Here is a 21,734-nt window from a genome sequence, read left to right on the forward strand (position 1 = left end):
ACTCCATAGAAGTCTACTCTGTACATTTTCTCCCAGGCCAGACCTTCCACTTGCCAGAAGAGGAAGAGGAAGAAGAGGAAGAAGAGTTGGTTCTTATATGCCGTTTTTCTCTCCCCGAAGGAGTCTCCAAGTGGTTTACATTCGCCTTCCCTTTCCTCTCCCCACAGCAGACATCCTGTGAGGGAGGTGAGGCTGAGAGAGCCCTGAGATTACTGCTTGGTCAGAACAGCTTTCTCAGTGCTGTGGCGAGCCCAAGGTCACCCAGATGGCTGCATGTGGGGGAGTGCAGAATTGAATCCAACATGCCAGATTAGAAGTCCACACTCCTAACCACTACACCAAACCTGCTCATTCAAGAGGATAACAGAAATAGCACTTCTGTTGTGTTGGGATTACAAAAATTGGGATATTTGGGGAATGGGAAATCTGTGTTGCATAAAAGCCAGTGTGGTATGGTTGACAAAACAATGGAAATTGTTTCTGTTTGCATAGTGAAGGATAAGCTTGGTCTGGCCTCGTTCCACTAGGAAAGGAATGTGCCTGGTCTTGCTGACCTGGTGTAGCAGTGTGAGCAAGGCTTATTCTCCCTCCCTCCTTTGTGAGGGACTCCAGGCCTAAATGGGGGAGGGGGAGGGCAATTTGGAGGCATGTCATTTTCCCAGGGTTTTTTTTTCCCATGATCCGGCATAACATTCCAAACTAGGCTATGAAACTGAGTGAAAATATGAATGAGGTCCTCTTTCTCTAAGCTGAACATTAAAATTACTCAATCACGCTGATTTAATGCACGTGTATGCTCTACATCTCCCTTTACACACCCTCATTTCAAAAAATCTAAAACCATCAAGTCTTCTTTCCATTCTGTGCTGCTAATGGGAAATTTAACACGCTTCTTCAGCAAAGCAAGTCATTGCATGATTTTAACCAATTCCTTCTGATTAAACTACTCCCACACTATTTATAGATAATTTATGAAAAGCTACAAAAGGGATTTAGTATTTTAAATGCAATGAGAAATACAATACTTTTATCCAAAAATAACACAATACTGCAACCTCTTGTAGGCAAACAATAAGGCAGTGTATTTTTTTCAATCTTTGGAAGAATTCATATATCCAGCCAAAGAGGAAACAGTGTGGTTTCCAAAACATTTCAATAAAACAATTCCCTTTCAGATCACCTTCTTGATTCCACCCTCCTCAACCCAGAGTTAACTGACAAACAGCTAACCCATGACACTAGGCTGTATTCAACATACAACATTCCTAATTCTCATATCCCACCTGCAAGAGGCTGTTACCTTTTAAGTAAGATGCAAGTATTTGAATGTAGTGGTGAAAGCAAAAAGGACTGGCCCTCTTCAATAGAAAGAAAAGAACAGATGAGGTTGTATCCCACCACGCCCTTCGGCTAGTGGCAGCATATTCTTCCAACACAACAAAGAAGCAGACTGTTTTACTGCAACAACACAACGGCTATTTTCAGACAGAATGGTGGGATACGGCTCTCCCGGTGCCGGAAATTAGAGGAGTGGAATGTGTTGGTATTGAGTGGGACTCGGTCAAGAGCTTGGCTGTCTGGTTGGTATATCGTCCACCCAACACACCACCAGACGCCCTGCCCCGCCTCCTGGAGGTGGCGGCCGCTTGGGCGTTGCAGTTTCGCAGGCTTTTAATCCTGGGTGACTCCAATGTCCATGCGGACATGCCCTCTTCAGGTTTAGGTGGGGACCTGGTGTCATCCATGGCGACACTGGGGCTTTCGCAATATGTTGCTGGGCCCACCCATCACGCCGGCCACACGCTCAACTTGATTTTCAGCGCCGGGGTAGAGGTGGATATGGATACAGCTTTGGCTGTGCCATGGTCAGACCACTATGCCCTGCGGGCCTGGCTCAGGGTACCACCCCCTCCCCAGTTGGGCGGCAGGCGCATTTTTGCCCACCTGCGGAGACTCATGGATCCAATTGGTTTCCGGAATGCTCTGCAGGACCCAATGCCGCCTGGCGGCTCATTAGCGGCCCTAGTGAAGGACTGGCAGTCCCGTCTAATGGCTGCCATAGATGAAATCGCCCCTAAACGTCTTCTCTGCCCTAGACTCAAACGGGCCCCCTGGTATACGGGGGCGCTCTGGGAGAAGAGGGAATTGAGACGACTAGAGCAAGTGTGGCGGAAGACCCGCAACGAGGCTACAAGAACATCTCATCACACGCTTATGGGGGCATATGAGATGGCAGTGAAAGTGGCGAAATGAGAGTTTTTTGCCACGGAAGTATTTAGGGTAGTTAGATCTCTTACCACCCTTGAGGGGCACCAAAATACTAGCCAATTGGATCTCGGCTGCAGGGGGTTTGCCCATGGCCACGGCTGGGGGGGGCAGCGGAAGTGCCACCACAGCGCCAGCTGGCAGTTCCTCCGGCTGGGTCATGGCGCCGAAGTTGGGGTCACGGCGGAAAAAGGTTGAGAACCACTGCTCTAGAAGATCTATTCCCTTTCCTTGACCGAAATGGGAATCCCTTTCTAACTACTCACTCAACCTTGCCATCTTTCCCCATTTCTCCTATATGTGTTAAACTGCACTCAATCAGGCCTGAATTCCAAATGAAAACATCCTCCTCAGCATTCAGCTCTAAAGTCTCCCCCTGCTTAGCTGATGCAAACCAATAAGATCTCCTGGAACAGCCCTATCACGCAAGGTTCTTGGGCTCTGTGAGGAACTAAGCCTTCATAGTCCTTTTCTTGCTTGTATAATACTTCTAAGCTTTTTGAAAGTGCAGTCTGTCACAGAATAGTTTAAAAGTTAGGGTTAATTAGAGAGCAGGCCAGTTCTTTGCCATTTTGAAATGCGTGCAGTTGTAACAGGTGACCAGTAACAAAAGCTTTGCTAAGCTCCCAACAGCTACAGGCCTACAGAGGAAAGCAGCCTTTGTTCCTGTCCTTAATAACAAACTGATGCTGTAATGCAATGAAAAAGCAGCTGCCACCCACACATTAGCAGCTCAATCCCATGCAGTCAATCGATGAATTAATTTACTGCCATACCAATCTTTTTGGCAACATTCCGCAACATCTGAGAAAATGATTGTCTTCAGGACAAGATGGCATCTATATACCTTATTGTTTTCTGTGGCCAGTACAGAGACACATAAACATGTGGCATGGTGTTTTACCGGAGGGAGAGACCTCTGGAAACAGTTTAAGTAGTCTAGACCAGTGGTTCTCAACCTTCCTAATGCCACGACCCGTTAATACAGTTCCTCATGTTGTAGTGACCCCCAACAATAGAATTATGCAAGTTTTCTTTCCCAGAAATTAAACTGAAACTGACCAATGGCGTGAAGATCCATGGCTCATGATTGTATATAAATTGGGTATAAATTGTATATAAATTGGCAGGCGCCTTCAGGAGGAGCAGAAACAGTGGTGGTGCCCAGCCAAGTTGCTCACCCTGGGGCAACCCCTGTGAAAGGGTCGTTCGATCCCCAAAGGGGTCCCAATTCCCAGGTTGAGAACCGCTGGTCTAGACCCAATATCAAAGAGATGGTATATTCTCATCTTCAAAGCTGCCGACCCACCAGGAACAGAATTGAAGACCAATAAATTAAACCACTAAACCTAACTAGTTCCTAGGATCAAGTAGAAGATTTGCGGCATTCTTAAATTCCCAGATATTGTGCTGGATCCTGTTGATAAGATTAATGCATTGTGCAGGGCTAATTTGTGCCAATCTGACCCACTGTAACTCCCCAAGACTCCACTTATGGCTCTCCGAGGGACCCTCAGTCCCTCAGGAACAGTATTTTGGGGAGGGTTAGGGTTTGCAGCAGAAATGAGGAGTCAGGAAAGGTTTCTATACACAAAGTTTAGATTGGATCCAACTGTTTCTTTTGTTGCTCTTCTGTTGGAGATGTGTGAAATCCTCAACCCAGGAAGACTCATCTGTTCACCCACCATTACTGTCTTCTGTAAATACCTCCAAAAGCATTCCGGTCTGCAAATACCAACCAGTTGGTGGTCCCTTGCCCTAATGAAGTATCTCTAGCATCAACCAGGGCCACCGCATTTTCTGTCCTGACCCTCATCTGGTGGAATGAGTTCCCAGGGCAGATCCAGGCCCTGACAGAGCTGGCATAGGTCCACTTCACCTGTAAGATGGAGCTCTTCTGCTAGGCTTTTGGCTGGGGCCAGTAAAATGTATAACATCTATCCCTTCCCCCCACATTAAAAACATCCCCTAGACCAGTGGTCCCCAACCTTTTTATCACCGGGGACCACTCAACGCTTGACAATTTTACTGAGGCCTGGGGGGGGGGGGGTAGTTTACTCCTCTACTCTCAACCACTGCCCTAACGCTCTCTGATCGCTATGGTAATGTTTAAACATCCCTTCAAAATAAGATACAGACACGCCACAACAATGAACATAAGGAACATTTTATTTTCATGGAAATTTTAACTCATGACAATGACAAATCAATGGGAACCCTGAGCTTGTTTCTCTGCGAGATAGTCCCATCTGGGAGTGATGGGAGACAATGACACCCAAAGTGTGTTGTAAAGGGCCGGGGGGGGGGAAGGCGTCCTTCCCGGCCCACCTCCAATTAGTCGATGGACCACATGTGGTCCGCAGCCCACAGGTTAGGGATCGCTACCCTAGACTGAAGACTAGCTCCAGAAAAACTGAAGGCAACTCAAAACCGGGACTGCTGATGTTTGATATTGTCTTAAAATCTTGATCAATTTTTTAAAAATTATTTTTTATCATCAACGTATTGTTTTAAGTGTATCACTGATGTATCTTTTTAAATGACATACATTGCTCTGAGCCAGCTTGCTGGGAGAGTGGTATAATGAATGAATGAATGAATGAATGAATGAATGAATGAATGAACGAACGAACGAACGAACGAGCGAGCGAGCGAGCGAACGAACGAACGAACGAACGAACGAACGAACGAACGAACGAACAAGCGAATACTGCCAGAAGAGACATTTTTGTTACATCTGTCATTCTCTTATTAATCCTCTTTCCTGATTGTTTAAATTTGCTGTTTTAAATATACACACAATTCTTATAATTGATTTTAATATCTTTAATTGTTTGCCATCTTGAGGATGGTAACCAAGTGGAAATCTAGTTATGCTATTGTAGGCAATGCAGATACCTGCTGCTTCAAGAAATTCCAATTATTGAAGATACAATTGATCAAGAGCAGCAATTAATTCTAGTGTGCATGATATTCATGGTTAAGAACATATTTGTTAGATCCACATTGTAAATAATTGTAGGTACACTAAATCAGTGGTCCCCAACCTTTTTATCACCGGGGACCGGTCAACACTTGACGATTTTACTGAGGCCCAGGGAGGTAGTCTTTTGCTGAGGGACATCGCCGCCACCTGAGCCCCTGCTCTGCTTGCTTTCCTGCTGGCACCCCTGACTTCCTGCTGCCAGGGAGGAGGACGAGGAGGAGCCATGGCCCGGTACCGTCTGATCCATGAACTAGTACCGGTCTCCGGACCAGGGGTTGGGGACAGCTGCACTAAATAACAAGAAATGAGTTACTGTAATTCTAAACATACTATGTCTGAAGTAGCCCTAAATGACTGGAAGACTGCCTTGGAGGACACCTAGAATGAATGAAGCTACTAAATTACTAAGAACCACTTAATTTTGCTCTGTGAGCAGCCACCTGGACTAGAGTTCAGCAGAAGTTAGACATTTCTCCAGGAATCCAGAATAACTCATTTTTAATACTTAAGTAGAAAATCTGCTTTGTTCTCCTGCTGTCTAGCCCTAGCTATATTTTAACCCATCAGTTCCCAAGCTTTTTCATATGGCAACCCCAAAATCCAAATTTACTTGGTATCTGAGACCCTAGGTGAACTACGTCCTTGATAAACAACCTAACTGGGGTCCTGGTCCACAGGTTGGGAAACACGGTTTTAACCTACCATGCTTCCTCATATCATCCTGCAGGGTTGAACACTCAGACTGAATTTACCCAAACCAGCCCCTAGAAGAAGGCATAGTAAGGAAGAGGAAGCCCACATCTTTCTAACCCATGCCCAGGCAGATTTCCACCCCAAGTTTCAGTACACATCCATCTTTTTTTCCTCACCATTCATCTCTTTAGAGTCTCCATTTCAGTACACATCCATCTTTTTTTCCTCACCATTCATCTCTTTAGAGTCTCCATTCCATATCTGACTATATTCCCTTCCCTTTTTCTTTCTTCATGCAAGCACGTACAGCCTCAGCCTGTCTACTGAGTTCAATTGGTCTCGTTTGCAAGAAAGCATGCAAACTACTGTAGCCTTAATTCTGTGTTTCTTTTTATCCTGTAATTGTTTTCTCTTTTCCCTACCCACTGCAACATTTCTGCATGCTCCCTAGCTTTTCTTCCAGGTCAGCACAGCTTCACTGTAGCAAACAACTGTTCAAATGTCAATGCAGTACAGTGCTTAGTCTCTAAAATAAGAAGCTCTTCGGGCTTCCATCGACACCTGCTACCCTTCCCTAATTCCTAACAACAGAAATCGGATGTTTCCCAGGAGGTATTAGGGCCTAGTACTGGAACTGTCTGGTTACAATTGCTCCTGTCAGGCAGCAGACCAGGCCCTAGAGCAGGGGTCATCAACCCCCGGTCCGCAGCCCCGGTGCCGGGCCGCAAAGGCCACGGTACCAGGCCGCCAGCAGACTCCCCCCGCCCGCAGCGAGAAGGAAGGGAAGAGGCAGACGCAGAAGCCGGCACGCTGGTGACACAAACTCGCATGCGCACAGTTGCCGCACATGCGCATTAGCACCTCCTGGTGGCGAAAATGCGCATGCGCGACAACTGCACGTGCGCGTTTTCGCAGCACCCGGGCCGTCGGCTCTCCCCTCACCCGGAGGCGGTCCCTGACCTGAAAAAGGTTGGGGACCGCTACCCTAGAGGATGGGTTCTGGCAGTAGAGATCACATTAGAAGATGGAAACATATTGGCATGTGATACCAAATTTGCACTGTAACTGCATTTTTGTTTGTTTTTGAGGAAAGAAATATTTAAATGGATGGTGCACACAGAGATGAATCAGTCAATCTGACCATTTTCATCATCTGTAATTGGAGATAGCACAAGGCTGGATCTAGAGGTTCTATTCTGCTAGCAGTAAAGCCTTCTTCTGGTGGAAAGCACCTCTTCCACTGGAGCAAAGCTTCTTTAGCAGAACAGAGCATACAGTTTTATGAACTTTGTAGTGAGTAAAAAATGCTTGCTCTGTTTCTACCCTGCTTAATACAATTAAAATTTTGACAATTATAATGTATCAGTTATTTATTCTACAATAAGAGGGCCCTTGAGAGGTGGAGAGCAATTTTAGCACCAATTAAAATGAATTTTGCCACAGAGCTATAATCCCTTACAATGAACTATATATTTAATGTTTAAAAGATTTTAATTAATTTTATTTATTTATTATGTGACTTCTATTCTGCCCCTTCGCAATTGGTCTCCTTGGGCGATGAACAACACAATCAATGTAAAAACCATGACACATACATTCCCATTAGAAGTCTACTAAAATATTTAAAATATAGTTTAGATTAGTATGAAATAGATTAAAAACTGCATGGGGGAAGTGAGTGCAGGAGGGAAGGATGAAGGAGGTTCTAATCAGATGTTATCACAGTTTATTCCACTGGCCAAAACCATAAGCTTGGCAGAAGAGCTCAACCTCACAGGCCCCATGGACCTTTAAAATACTAGGAAACTATATCCCAGAAAACATGAAATTATTTTTAAAAATCAATACAAATGACCACCATGCCTTCATATTCTGTATACAATACAGAATACATTAAAAGCATCCCTATCTAAATTCTTCCACAATCCATTTTCACACACAACAGTCTTACCTCAATCTATCTTCTTCTTTTTTGCGAAGGGTGAAATCTCTCTGGACCACTTGAAGGACATGTTCAGCTTCATCATCAGTCAAACCAGATAGGTCCAGCTTCCTCCCCATTGTTTGTTCTGTCCTTGGAGCAGTCAATTACAAAACAGTACCTAAAACCACCAAAAGGGACAAAGTTACAGAATATGAAACTAATAAGAATAATATCCCCATGGGATGTTAGCTTGTCATTCTGTTAGGACATATGTGCTCCACTGAAGCAGGGGGCTATTTTATTGGCAGCGTAACTACCCACAGGGTTTTCCACTATAAACAGGCCTTTGGTAAGAATTTGAACTAAATACATATCAACTCCCATTGAATGTGGTAAAAGAAATCTAATTCAAAGTCTATACTAGCTCGGTTGTTGCCTAGATTAACGAGGACCACATCAGAGATTGGTATTCTGGATCGCTGATGAAAAATGGGCTATGGGACACATACTCTTCAGGAGACCAGGGCAGAGGCCTGATGTGCTACTGGAAGGTTTTCTATAAAGCAACCAAAGCTGGGACCTGATCAGCTACTGGAAAACCAGCAACACTGGGAAAAATGGTCTAGAGCAGTGGTCCTTTAGCAACCTTTTTATCACCGGGGACTGGTCAACGCTTGACAATTTTACTGAGGCCTGGGGGGGGAGTAGTCTTTTGCTGAGGGACATTGCCACCGCCTGAGCCCCTGGTCCACTTGCTTTCCTGCCGGCGCCCCTGACTTCCCACCGCCCACTGGGGGCATTGCCAGCAGCAGCTGCGCAGTGCCATGCCGAGGGGGAGCCCCAGCCATGGCGGCCGCTGGAGTGCACCAAAGGTGAGCTGGCGGCAGAGTGGCAAGGCAGCCCCCGAGGCAGCAGCTGGGGAGGACAAAGAAGAGCCACGGCCTGGTACCGATTGATCCACGGACCGGTCCCAGTCCCTGGACTGGGGGTTGGGGACCACTGGTCTAGAGAACAAAACAGAATCATCATGCAATATTATTCTAAAAAGGCCTGAACAGCGTGCATTTTTAAATGAATGTTTGAAATATGGAAATAAAAGTTTCCCATATCAGCACCATTTTACCATGCAAAGCATTTATTTTGTGTTGTTCCTTTGAGTGGCTGTTGTTCCTTATTTCATCTAGCTATTTTTTCACAGCAATGGCTAGATGAAATAAGGAACAACTGCCAGTCAAAGGAAGAATTTTGGGGGGAAAAACGAAACCAACCAAGAAATAAGCCACAGAAATGACTTTGGTCTTGAACATCCAATAATTAAGAGCAAGATATTGACAATGCATCATCCGCCTACCTCTGTAGAGGAAGAACTGAAGGAAAACTCTTAGAACATAATAACAGCAAACAAGACAAGGACTACTCATGCTCAGAACAACATCAAAGAAAGAACTTGCAAGACTCATTGAAAATATCAATGCAGCAGTTGAAACAATTCCTACAACAAGCATAACAGAAACTAACCAATTGATATATAGTGTGGTGGTTATAGTAACAAGATAATTGGGAACAGACCTTAAGAAAAATGCAGTTAAGGGTTTTAAGGAGGAACTGAACTGGCAAATGAGATTGGAAGGGCAGAAATCAACAAATGCTGTTCAGACATAAGCACGTTAAAGCAGGGGTAGTCAACCTGTGGTCCTCCAGATGGTCATGGACTACAATTCCCATGAGCCCCTGACAGCAAACGCTGGCAGGGGCTCATGGGAATTGTAGCCCAAGGACATCTGGAGGATTACAGGTTGACTACCTCTGCCTTAAAGGAATTAAAAGAAAGGAAACACAAGAAGGAAAGGAAAAACCAGGAGGAAATATCAGATATTAAAAAAAAAGTAGCCCAAGATGCAGAAGAAATCAAACAAAGAACTGTTGCAAAATATCCATGAAGATCAAGAGGTACAACAGCAGGGGCCACCAATGCAGAGAAAACGTCCAATTCCAGACAAAGACAGTTCTACAAAAAATTAGAAGGAGGTAAAAAAGCAGAAAGAAAATATGAAAAAAAGACAAAAACTGTTTAGGAAGACTTGAAAAAATACAATTAAAAATCCACCTGGATCACAGATGTGAAAAACAAATGGAAAGGCTCCTACAATAGATCCAGAAAGCCTGCAAAAACAAAGGAAGAAAGTGGGAAACTGGACAGCACCTGGAAGAGATGAAGTCTACAAGTATTGGCTAAAAAAGGTGACATGCCTTCAATTCTTCAATTTTACTCAAGGTATTATGTGCTTCGGTCCAAAGCAGTAGAAGATTGGATAACAAGTGGCAGGACATTTTTCATTCTAAAGATCAAAGAGACAGGTGCAGTGTCAAGCAACGTCCGCCCCATTATCTGCTTCCCAACAATTTTTAAATTATTGATAAGAATTGGACACAAATCATTTTCTGCTGCTTCAGACCAACCCAGCTGAACCACCTAAAGGTGAGTTACTGATTGATCAATGGTCTTACAAAATTGTAGGTAGTAGAAAACCAACATAAATGTTGCTTGGATTGATTACAAGAAGGCATTTGATTCACTCCTTCATACATGGATCCTAAAAACACTAGAAACGGTATGCATCAGCAAAACTGTAGCAATGTGTATCAAAAATGCCAAGAGTAAATGAATGTCCAGAGGAGAAGAAATTGAAACAGTTAATATCAAAATGAGGAATTTCCCAAGGAACCTCATTACTTGCTGCTCTTTGTCATTGCCCTAATACTACAATCATTCTCAACAGCACATGACTTAAAAATATATAGAAAACCTCAGAGATTGATTCTTTACTAAATACAGCCTGAATGTTCAGCAAAGATATGGCAATGGAATTTGGCCTAACAAATGTGCCGCATTAGCACCTGAATAAAGGAATGTTAGCTGAACAGGAAGAAATCAAGATGTTAAAGATCAACAACATCAAAGCACTGGGCTTGGAGTAAAAAAACTCCAATCTTGTAATTTTGGAAGTTGACCACATCAAACACCAAACGTATACTTGTTAAGAAAAATACCACCAAATACTACCAGAGTTAAAAGAAACAGTCAATGACATGGTCAGTACTTGTAAAATTGATCAAACTGACTATGAAGAATGTCACCAGAGTTGCAGCTATGTACATAAATTTGTCTTACCATAAACCAGAAATTCATGGAAGCAGAAACTAAAAAAGGTCATGGAGAATGGTGAAACAAAGATTATTTTGGACTCTTCTGACAGTCAGAAGTCCCAAACACCTGAAGTGTTTATCCAGAAAAAAGAGAAATAGGGTCTGAATCATTGACACTGCAATCCCAGGAGGCAGCAGATTAGAAAAGAAAGAACAGGAAAAGGCCATGAATAGAGTCAGAGCCCTTCTGGGAGAAGAATGTTACTATCATACCAGTTGGGGCAGTACTGAAAAGTCTCAAGAAACAGCTGGACATTCTGAGCACTGAATAAATAACACTAGCTAAGCTCCAGAAGAAGTGTTGCTTGGAAAAGGAGGAATCCTGCAAAGATACAGCTGCACTTCCCAAGAATTGGATGAGATTTCAAATTAAAGAACACCATCTACCAGTCAAATATCCGACTGTGACAATAATAATAAATCATTTTAATCTTAAGAGTTTGGTAAAATTATTTATTATTATTGTCATAATTATTTATTATTATTGGCTATAAATATCTAAATAAACAGACCTGTGGCTGCTACATGAGGTGCAGGATAGTGATATGGAGACTGTTGACCCCCAGCCACCATAAGCTTTCATAGGCCTGACTGGCCCTATCCCCCACCACTTCCTCATGTTTACTGGTTAAGGCAGGGTTTCCTATCCCCATTCATAAGGAACCCCAACTTTTGCCAGATGTATGCAAAATAGATTCACTGAACTGAGACATCTATAGTTCACATGGGATTACAATGATACCCAGTCATTGATATCTATGAATCCAAATGTGCTTGCAGTGTAAGTACAGTGATGTAACAACTATTCTGGGTTAATAACAAAAGCCAATGACATTGTTGACCCAGACACATGCAATTTGGAGTTAATATCATTGAAAAATGTAGCCCATGCAAGGGTCTTAAATATGGAGGAATGGAAGAGTCTGTTGTATATGGAGGATTGTCCGGTATGGGTTTAATGGGGTTTTAATGGTTTTTTTAACATGGACAAACAGCAGCCCCTTAGGAAAGGGGGGTGAAGACCCGCACTGGGCCCGCCTGCGGGGACTGGTCGACCGTTCACCCAGTTTCCCTAACCATCAGGCCCGCTGACCCCTGGGAGGGCAACCCTGAGCAGACCCCACGGGCGTTAGCCTCTATTGAAGCATACCCAGTTGCTCCGCCCTGGGGAAAGGCCAGCTCCCCATCCGGGGAGGTACCCTGGTTCCCCTGGAAGCCTCTTAGGGAGACTCCCCCAAATGGGCAACCACCTGGCTTGCTGGCACGGGTTGTTCCCTTGGATCTACCCCTGAACATCTGCCACAGAGCAGGGGCAGATGACCATCATTTGTTCACAATAATAACAGTAACTGTGTCTTCAAAGCAGCTTTTTCCAAAAATGTATCTGTTCTCAGGGGGATCTGCTTTCAAATAGTCAAGCATTTATAATTTTAATTTATCACTGGAGTGTTCACACTGAGTATACTCTGTGTTGCCTCTGCTCGGGATTTTGCTTTGTTTAGTACACCAACATTGAGTAGCTGCTTGTGCTGTTAACCAACTAGAAGTTAGCAACCTTATATTTCATAATCTTATTGGGGGGGAGACAACACTGCATGCTTTTATTAGTAATTTTTATTTACTGCGAACTCTTGGACAAATGGGCTTTCATATCTCAGTAAAATGTAACATTTAAAGTTTGAGAAAATCCTTTTATATTAAGTCTTTGAAGATTCTCATTGCATAAGGAATTTAGGAAACAAGAAGATGTTACAGACCAGCCATGTAAAACAAAATGCGCTGTTTAACAAAAACAGCCACACTCAACGGAAAACTGCCTGACAAAATGGTCACATGAAATCAAATTCAGGGCAAGAGTCCTATGGAGAATGGCTAAGGAAAGAAAGCAACAAACAGAATCTTGTTCATTAGTAAAAAATAGTTGTACTTTTCTTTTAAAACTAGAAATATATCCCATTGCACTTTTAAATGTAATGGGCGCTAGGAGCGGGCTGGAAGGGACTGTGGCAGGGGGCCCCCGGCCCTGCTCCTTCCCTGGCTGCGAAGCCATCTTCTCCCCCCACTCCTGGGCCAGCCTCCCTGCTTCAGCTCCTTCCCTGGGCGCAAAAGCCCTCTCCTCCGCAGTCTGGGGCAGTCTGAGGCTCAGGGGGCCAATCGAGAGCCGCGCTGCGCAATGTGCGCGGCTCCCAATTGGCCCCTTGAGCCAGGGCTGCTATTCAGAGGGGCTAATCGGGAGGTGCAAAGAGCATCCCAATTGGCTCCCCCAATTGTCAGTCCTGGACCAAAGATCAATGGGCTCCTTTCCTCATCCCGGACTGGGCCCACCCCAACCCCCCTTACTGCTTTATTTATACCGCTCCCAGAGTGGTGTAAAGATTATTATCATTGTTGTTGTTGTTATGTGCGAAGTCGTGTACGACCCATCGCGACCCCATGGACAATGATCCTCCAGGCCTTCCTGTCCTCCACCATTCCTCGGAGTCCATTTAAGTTTGCAATTATTATCATAGGAATACATAATTCCTCTTACTGTTATTACCTCTAAAAATGTAGGTGCAGAACTTCCTTGAAAAATTATACATTTGTCCGATTGAACCTTTTGTTTTGTTGTCTCTAAAATGTTTTGGTTTTGTCCCTTCCAAATTCTCCATCAGTGTTCACTGCATAACTTTGACCAGAAAGCAGAAAACTTGTGAAACCAGTGAACAGATTAAGCTTAGTATTCAATTCTAATTTGTAAACAACAGTATATAAAACTGTAGGGTGATTGCTATATTCCATGTTCTAGTTATTCCTTTCCCTATTTCTAGTTACAAAATTAATCAGCACACTTTAAATTGTCAAGTATTTGATTAAACTTAAAACTTTTTCCTAGCATATTTGTTTAGTCCCCTGACATTCTACATTCCTTTACTCCCTACTTAATTTAGCTAACAGTTGTTTTATTAAAGGTGTATGAAGCTGTAATGATGTAAATACTATATAGAATGGGTAAACAAAATTTTAGTCCAGTGGCACCTTTAAGACCAACCAAGTTTTATTCATGATATATATGCTTTCACGTGCACATGTACTACTTCAGATACAGTGAAATAGAAATTACCAGCCCATACAGGTAATGAGTGAGCATGCAGCATAATAAAGATGCTTGATAGATTCAAGGAACAAACAGGAAGAACAAGCTTAGTTTATACGGTTACCATTTGTTTGGGTTTAATTCTGAGGGGAGACATAGTGAAGAGAATAAATAAGTCAAAATTGGAGATTAATGGGCAGATGTATTGTTAAATGTGGAATGCCGAGAGTAATTAACTGAGACGAAGAGAAACAGCTAGGAAAATATAGCTGTGGAAGGTCAGAGGTGTAGGTGTGGCCATCCAGGGGGGAGGAGAAAATCTGATGGAATCATTCTGTATGTGAATTTCCTTTGCCTTGGAAGCCAAGTAAGGGGGGGGGGGCATAGCAATAGGACTTTTATGAAAACTGGACATACAGCAAACACAAAATGAACTGAGCCCTGAAGGGAGCCAAAAGCATGCAGAAACAAAACAAAAGCCCAATCCACCTGCAAAGTGAAAGTGAGTTGGCATGCAGAAGAGAAAAATACACCCAGGGGGAATGCATGATAAAAGCTTTGGGAAACACCAGTACATAAACGGCCAAGGGCAGATTATTTTATTAAAATAAAATAGTATGTATCACAATGCTGTTACATTATTTTGTGTGGGACTGCTTTTGAAGTACCATGTACTATTCCAGCTGAAGTATCTGATGCATATATGGAGCTGGAAAAATCACAGAAATGGGCAAACTAGAATAAACTGAAGAAACAAGCTAAAGCTGTTGGTACTTTTTAAAGAGATAAAAAGATTACCAAGAAGGGGAAGCATAAGAAAAGTTTATATGATATAGAGTAAATCAGTAAAGGAATTTAGCCCTTTCCCGCTATAACAATAGAAAATCACTGGGTGTAGAAGTACCAGAAGCAAAAGGAAATACTTTTTTAAATATATGGTATAAATCAGTCTATGGTATTTGCTTCTTTTACCCCCAAATTCTAAGTATTCTGCTTATCTCAGCAAATACAGGATAATTGGTGTGTGTGGGGGGGGTCTCTATTCAAGCAGTAACAGTGTCTCAGTGGAGCTTTAATCACCTTTGAAGAAAAATGTGACATGAGGGTGAAGTTTGCATTTAAGTAGGTGGACAATAAATATTTAGTCTTACATACATGCAAAAAATTACTTATTAGTTTTCAGCAAGTATATCGTTAAAAATTAAGGATATTCTAATCCTTTCAGATGTTACGCAAGTGAGGGTGGAGGAACTCACAGCAACCTAGTAGCAGAGCAAAAATCTCAAGAGCATGAAAAAAAAACACTTTGAAGTTTCATTTTAACTGAAGTGGATCATAGATTAGGGGATTAGCAAGTACTATCCTTGATTATCTTTCTAACATACTATTTCAAGTGCCAAAACATAGAAATAAAAATCAGTAAACAGCAAATCAAGTTCTACCAAGGATATTTTAAGCAGTTGATATGGGTTCTGATGACTAATTATGGAAAGACTTTGTTTATATTCTGCCTATTACCTATGGGCATTTTTTTCACATCTTATATATCAGTTACTAGACTAAGGATTCTCAACCCGGAACTTCCTGGATACCCAAGAACTCCAGATGGGGCCCGTGGCCTTTCCCTGCCTTAATGGAAAAGCTAGGGAACCAGCCACTTCCATTGCTTCCCCCGCTCAAGCATGAGTTCTCTTGTAGTTTCTCCTCCTGGGAGTGGGTGGAGTCTGCATGTATATTTCTGCCTTAAACTGCCTCCTGTCTCTCCCAACCTCAGTCTTCCTTGTCCCTGCCTGTTAATGGTAGTGCTCCTGGGAGAATGCTCCTTTCCTGCCTTAAAAGCCAGTGAGTTTCCATTGGTGGGAAGAGAAAAGGGGCTGGGCTTAGGTGGGATGGGGTGTTGGCTGCAGGGGGGAGAAAGAGGCAGTGGCCCTCAGGATGAGACTGGCCAGTATTAGCCATTCTGGCAGAGCCCTGCCTCCTCCTTTTCTCACCCCCCTCATCTCAGTGTAACCGCAACCCAGCATTGCGGCTAACAAAGCTGCAGCCTCTGTTAGGTGAGGACGCTGAGGAGAGAGGGAGCCGGGACACTCTGACCTAGTCAAAGTGGCATTGGCAGGAAGCGTCCCCCCTTTTTCTGCCTCCTTCACAGCCTTCCTAACTCCACCTGACATGGCCACTGCCACTGACTGGGAGGGCTTGGTGTGGGTATGAAATTAAAAGGGGGAGGTGAAGTTAGTTGTAGAATGGTAAAATGAGGAAGCCAGGCTGTTTGCTTGGCTTCTGCTCTTCTTACCAGCCAACACAAGGTGAAGCTGCCATAGCAATGATAAAGGCCAGGGAGGGAATGAAAGGAGGGCAAAGCTTCCGGGTGGTGATGTCACTTCTGGTAGCAGCACTTCCTGGGGGCATGGCAGAGAGCTACAGGGCCCCAGAAAAATTATTTCAGGGGCTCCTCCATGGTCAAGAGCACGGGAAAGGCTGTATTAGCTTAATTCTTTCAAACTCTCCTTTATCATAACAACAACATGGCACTACTGGAGTATTGCAGCTGCAATCCTAAGAACGCTACCCTGAGAATATGACCCGCTTAATAAAACTGGACTTACTCCTGAGTAGTTCTGCTTAGGATTGCTCCCCGTGCATGCTTTGAAGAATTGACACACTTGGAAAGCTACTGGATAAATATGTAGCGACAGTAAAGCGTTCAAAGAATTAAAAACACATAAACATTCCATTTCATCAATGAATATCAAAATTATAGTGATCATCTATTTGATATTAAGCTCCAAATTATTCTGCTCAAGCAAGTGATGATTTATATTAATCTGCTTGCCTTTGCTCCAGAACTTCCCCAGACATAATTATTGCTAAAGAAATACTGGTTAGGAAAGCTGAGGCTGGAGGCTCCATTGGCTCCTACTAGGGCATTTTGTCTGTCGCGCATTTATAATTAAGAACAGATCATTTTATAAGTTAAATATTTGTATGCGCTGCCTTCTATAATTGAAAAGCTTGCCTATCTAAATTGGTTTTAGAGTAGCTTTAGAGTAGCTTTTTGGACAGTATTATCTACTTCTTTGTTTCTTCTTTTTTACAAAATGGATTAACTGTGTTTCTTTTAAAGATATTACTGGTGATGATGATGACTCAAATAGTAAGCAGCCCTATATATAGTTTCTGAGACAGAATGAATATAATTTTTTGAGTTGACAAACACGCAAAGCAGTAACTTGAAGGAACACCCCACAAAGGACACGCCATTATATGGGAAGAAGTCCTGAAATGTCTTCCCATCTCAATTTTACTACCTCACTTCTTTCAACTCCACTCCATTTTGTAATAGTTGCACTAATTATACGGTTTTCTGCTGTTTTCACACAATATATAGATTTTTCAAGTAACCGTAACTGCATTTTTGTTACCTGTGCAATTTTAGAATTTATAATTCAGCTATCCATTTCCATTCTTGGCCCTATCATCCCACTTCTTCTAGACTCCTCTTCTGCGGTTTTCCCTCCTGCTTTGCTGTGCACATCAATAAAACCAACCCCTTGAGCCTCTTCCAATCGCGACTACATAATCTTATCTAACCAGCAACTCTCCTGCACATTTTTTCTAAATAAAATATGAGCTTGCTACCCTTCCCTTTGTCCATGCTTTAGAGTTTTCTCCTTTGTGCTTTTTACAGTCACGCTGAATGATAACGGGTTAAAAAGCCCACATCAATATCATTGTAATATGATTAATACTGCTTCTTCACAGTGCTGCACTAGCAATTTAGATATTACTGATGGGTATTACAGAACTGTGAGACAAAAGCAAACAGCCCAATAATCCTTTTAGGGAAAACATTATTCTACAAGACCAAATCCAGGCAAAAAAATTCTCTGTTTTGCAAATAGCGTAAATACTTTTGCTGCTGTGAGAGGCTACACAGTTGTATATACATAAGAAATAAGACAACAAAACATGTAGTTTGCTTTAGCCAAACCTGTGCTCCAGACCTGCTGGAAGTCATTATGGTGGCGGAACCCACTTATCCAATCAGGAATTCCTTGCTACTTCCCAAACCCTCTTGAATTGGGTTTAGAGCCTTTCCCTTTGGTAGACAGCTACCACCTTCAGATCCCTGACTCCTAACTAGTTTGGTATCAGGAGCATCCAAACCAGGGTTGCTCCAGTAACAGATCATATGTTTCACTCCTGGTTCTGAAAATCACACCACATATCTAGACAAGCTGAGAATACCCAACCCCAGTGTCTCCACCATTGCTGGTAAATCTCAATAAATCTTTGCTCTCATCCATGAATAAACCTACTACAGACAGTGGAAAAACAGAAATCTAAACCAGTTCAGGCTGGAGTTTATTGCTTACTGAAGTCCATTCCCAATATAAAATAAAGATAACAAGCCGAACAAGTTATTCCAATGTATTAGGTGCAATTCTTGACCATTCATCGTTTGGTCTTTAGCCCCTTATACCTAAAGGAAGTGACAAGATATGACACACTCCAAAATAGCATGCCAGGAAAAATACTACATTGCTCAACAATAATCACTTTTATGCATATTTCTGTATAATAATTCTGCAGCTAAGATACTTATTGAATGCTCTCACAGCATCTAACAACAAGCTAAAACTGAATCAGCTGCATTTCTATCATTAGAAAGCTGGCTAAACTGATCTGCCCAGTTCAACACATCATTAGCATCTGGCCTTGATAACAAGAAACTAAGCCTCAGGACACCCAAATCGGTCAAGCTCACAACCCATGCTGATAATGTGCAAGTCCTACCTGTAGCTAATCATCTGAAAAACTGATCTGATTGAGAAAACTTGATCACCATTAAAAGTACAATTCAGTCATAGATTTTAAGCTATGCAATTGTAGTTGTACAAACCTCACTGCAGTGTTTCCTAGTTATACAATTGAGAATGATGACAACCTTTTCACTCATTACATTTGGGGTATCCAGCTAACATCTACTGTGGCCTTCCTCAACGTTTTTTACCATTGAGAAGCCCTTTATGCATTCCTCAGGCTTCGAGAAACTCCAAAAGTGGTGCCATTGTACAGAATATGGCTGGGAAGCATAGCTGTGTACATACCCCACCCCAAGGCCCCTCCCCCTCCAGGTCCATTATTGGCCATTTTGGGAGGGGGGAAGTTGACATGCCTATATATCGTAATATCACCCGACAAATGCTTAACAATTCAGGAAACTCTTCCAGGGCTTTCACAAAATCCTGGTTGAGAAAGCCTGATCTACTGTATCAGTAACCATGATTCTCCTGATACATATGGTAGCTATTCTACCCAAATAGAGAAACATACATCTTTTCTAGATTCGATACAATCCTGTACCCTTAAAAATGAACTATTCCATTTGTGTATAGTACAGCTTGAAAATGTGGGAGAACAATGAAAGCAAGACTGCATGGAATCAGTCTCGGACAATTGCTGGTCCTCTGCTAAGGAGTCCTTGTTTGTACTTGCTCTTTGAGTGCAATGTATTTCATTAACTGTTGATCTTTACAAAATACCCAAGTATATTGAAAACTTTCAACCATAGCTACACTCTATTGTTAAATGGATTTTCTAACAATACAGCTCTAATCTGAAATAAAATTTAACATTTAAACCATTCTTTCATCCATGTTTACGATACTGGGGGCCATTTCGCACGGCTTCAAAGTAGCACAATGGTTGCTATTTGGAAATGCTACTAATTTGCCATAACCCACGACGTCGTAGACAATCTGCAACAATCCTGAAACCAATCAGCAAAAAGCGCTTTGTTGTGGTGCTTTCAGGGGAATCCAGAAAAGTGGATTCACCCTCCGGATAGCGATACACTCCTGCAACCAATCTGCAACAGTAGCGCTAAAGACCTGTGCGTTACCATTGTTGCTGGTTCTTCAAAGTCCCTCCCCCTGGCTCTCTCCTCCAAACTTCCGGCGAAGCGATCGCCATTTTTTTTTCTCCGAGCGAGCGGGGATAAACGCACCGGCGAGCCTCTTTCTGTTTAGAGGCTTCCCTGGCTTCAGTCCTTCACCTTTAGTCACTAAGCACAAACCACTGAAAAGCCCGTTTGCAGAAATAAAGTCCCTTTATTTTTTACAAATAAATTCAGCCGAAAATCTGGCCCGTGAGAGGGGGGGGGGATTTTTTTTTTTATCACTCGAGGCAGCGTGCAAACGATCATACAATCAAACGACAGCTCACATTAGGCAGCTGGATGGGTCTCTCCGTAGCAACGAATCTACCTAGATTCGTTGCTATGGGTCGTTTTTTTTTTTTTTAAACCTTTCTTAAAGGGAAAGGGGCTGTTTGGGAGCATGCTAACGGCTGCCCATTGGCTGCTTGACGGCCAGGGGCGGGACGAGCTTGGCAATAGCGCTTCCTTTCTAGCGATTTCTGCCGAGACCGGAAGCCTGTGGGAAACGCTAAAAAACGCAACTGATTCCACTACAAAGGCAGGTATGCATAACGACGAATTCCACTATTTTAAATGGCGATTTTTCATTCCGCAAACAATTTGCAACAAAGATCCCTGTGCAAAAAGGCCCTGGTAATCTGTTCCACATAAAATAATTCTGGTAAGGCCTTGGAGGACGAGCGTGTCTCATGGCTTAAGGACCACTCGGTGCTTAACACCCACTCAGGACAGCTCTCCCTCCTCCTCCAACTGGCTTGCCTTACTGTTCAGCGGCCAACCAATTGCTTTCCATCCCCCACCCTTGACCACCTCCTCCTCCTTCCACTTCCCTCCGAGGTTCAGAGGCTGCAGGCCCCTGCTGCATGATAGCTGCCCCTGCCAGTGAGTTCCCTTCCCAGGGGCCTCCAGCCTTTCAAGATCTTGGGGGGAGGGAGAGACCATCCACAGAGTTCTTCCACCTTACCCCCCCCCCCCAATCTAGCGCCCGTTGTATTCCTGAATTGAATGGGCTAGGCCCCTAGTAATCATAATATTTACAATGATGAAATCTGGGGGGAGGGAGATAAATTTATTGCATTTAATTGTTTAAACATTATCCCACACACACGCACGCCCCAGGAATCTGTGATTATACTTTTTAAAAAATTGTTGAATTAATGTTTAGGACAATAAACTATGAATTATCCTGATTTGACTCCCAGTTATGATGATAAGCAACATTAAAGCTGCTTGGCTATTGTGACCTTCAATATGCTGCTGAAAATAATGTTATTGTTTTCCAGGTTTTAATGCTTTATTATGTAATATATATGTATAAGCAAGTTTCAACAAAGCTGTCAAAACCTTTAAAATCCTTGCTACAGTACTTCTTCCAAGATGACTCCATAATGTTGGAACTGTCACAAACATACCTATAGATTAGTATTGTGTGCACAAGAGCAACTTAAAAATGCGAAAACCAGGATCTCAATTTTACTTAGCCCTACAACTAGCACCATTACAGACGACCATGCAAGACTCATAGTTTGGTTCACTCCACATTCTTTCAATGGATTTCACAAGCAACAGCTCTACTGCCCTTTTTCCTCCAAAGAAGATATCTCAGACTGCATTTAGGCAGTACAGACAAATTTTGTACAAT

At 42.9% G+C, this 21,734-nt stretch overlaps 1 protein-coding gene across 5 annotated transcripts in view; it reads right to left on the reverse strand.

Annotated features, from left to right (window-relative positions):
* The window catches only part of MYRIP (myosin VIIA and Rab interacting protein), a 163,136-nt gene that overhangs the window by 128,807 nt on the left and 12,595 nt on the right, over window positions 1–21,734 (reverse strand). For all 5 annotated transcript variants that reach the window (XM_077304580.1, XM_077304584.1, XM_077304581.1 and 2 more), the window contains exon 2: window positions 7,896–8,046. In XM_077304580.1, coding sequence (XP_077160695.1) covers window positions 7,896–8,005 — 110 coding nt within the window. In that variant the 5' untranslated portion in view covers window positions 8,006–8,046. The remainder of the gene's footprint in view (window positions 1–7,895; window positions 8,047–21,734) is intronic.

This window comes from Paroedura picta, chromosome 11 (genome assembly GCF_049243985.1).
Source record: "Paroedura picta isolate Pp20150507F chromosome 11, Ppicta_v3.0, whole genome shotgun sequence".
NCBI classification, from domain to species: Eukaryota; Metazoa; Chordata; class Lepidosauria; order Squamata; family Gekkonidae; genus Paroedura; species Paroedura picta.